The sequence below is a fragment of the Etheostoma cragini genome, unplaced genomic scaffold (assembly GCF_013103735.1).
Source record: "Etheostoma cragini isolate CJK2018 unplaced genomic scaffold, CSU_Ecrag_1.0 ScbMSFa_2677, whole genome shotgun sequence".
Classification (NCBI taxonomy): Eukaryota; Metazoa; Chordata; class Actinopteri; order Perciformes; family Percidae; genus Etheostoma; species Etheostoma cragini.
The window spans coordinates 4,514-5,979 of record NW_023266864.1 but is presented as its reverse complement, the minus strand read 5'-3'; the positions used below and the strand labels follow the sequence as shown (position 1 = coordinate 5,979).

Genomic DNA, 1,466 nt, shown 5'->3' with positions numbered 1-1,466 from the left:
CCCCCCCCCCCCGCTGCAGCCTAACCGTACAGTCCCAAAATTCCGCAAAGACCTCAGACGCAAACATTGACCCACTTCCACCACTAGGCGGCGCTATAGCAGAAGAAACCCACGTTTGGCCCTATAACTCCCAAACCATACATCGGACCTTTAAAAACCTTATATCCACTTGTTCCCTGGATCCTACTGGATCTCCTGATATCAACACCAAACCTGTGGTGGGTGTCTGTCATTCTGCTTGGTGGCTCTGTACCAAAGTTGGTAAAGATAGACTGTTAGGGGCCGCTAAAATCAATGTAGACCATTTTGGGCCATTTTATCCTTTCTGAGGTTGACTGCATCGTATATGACATCAAACGGCACTTCTGATTCATAACTTTGTAGCTTAATAATATAACTAGTAGAAACATTCTGTCTTTTAGAGCTCAAAGCTAACATCTGCCGATGTCTTTGTTTATCCGTCCTGTTACATGCCAGATTGATACACTGGATGTGAGAAATGTAACTAATGTGTCCTTTATATGAGTTATAATGTTCAATATGTGTATTTGGCACTGGATGACTCCAGATTCACAGTACTGTTTTAGGCAACAGACATCCTCATGTGGCATGGCTGTGTGTGTAATATCAACATATATCTGTGAGATTCATGTTCCGTATTTTTTATTTATTTATTTGTCTTTATGGTCCTACAACCTTTTTAACATTCAAGTGACATCAGTGCAGCACAAATATTCTAATAGCCCAGTTTATCCTGAAGAGAAACAATGTTTATATGTTGACTATGGACAAAAGGGTTGATGATTTACGAGCTTTAACAGAAAATAAAACCAGACATACCAGAGGTTATTAATAATCCTTTGGGGCTCTGGGATGTTTCAACAGTAATGTACCACTGACCTTGCGGCTCACACCTCTCCAAATTTACTCACGTTTGCCCCCCCGCGCTACGCTTTGAGTTCCGCTTTCCCGAGCTCCCTGGTTCGCTGATGCCAACTGACAACTATTATTATTTGTGAGCTCCCAGTCAGTGTTGCTGTTGTTCCTCTCAGACTGACTTCAGATCAGAAGATTACTGATTTGGAGGAAGAAGAGGACGGAGCAGAGTCTGGAGTATCAGGCTGGTTGTCTATGAAGAGTGACTGGTCCAGAAGAGAACCTCCAGACCTCAGTACTGGACCTGGACCCCCAGACACAAAGTAAGAGAACTGACACCAACTCATTCAAGGTCAATGTCAATGTCAATTTTATTTCTATAGCACATTTAAAAACAACAGTTGACCAAAGCGCTGAACAGGGTCAATGTTAAATACATAAATAACAAGTGTAAAAATCACTCCAACCAAAATACATCACAGGGAGACAAACAACAACACTTTAAAACATCAGAAACCAGGTGACAAGGTTTTAAAGCTACAGCAAACAAGTTCATCTTAAGCAGCGATTTAAACGTTTGTAAGGTCTGT

The 1,466-nt window shown here is 41.7% G+C and overlaps 1 protein-coding gene across 1 annotated transcript in view; it reads left to right on the top strand.

Annotated features, from left to right (window-relative positions):
• The window catches only part of LOC117940523 (protein NLRC3-like), a gene marked incomplete at its 3' end in the record, with an annotated part of 6,305 nt that overhangs the window by 330 nt on the left and 4,509 nt on the right, over positions 1-1,466 (top strand). Inside the window, exon 2 of the mRNA XM_034865770.1 lies at positions 1,053-1,199. Coding sequence (XP_034721661.1) covers positions 1,053-1,199 — 147 coding nt within the window. The remainder of the gene's footprint in view (positions 1-1,052; positions 1,200-1,466) is intronic.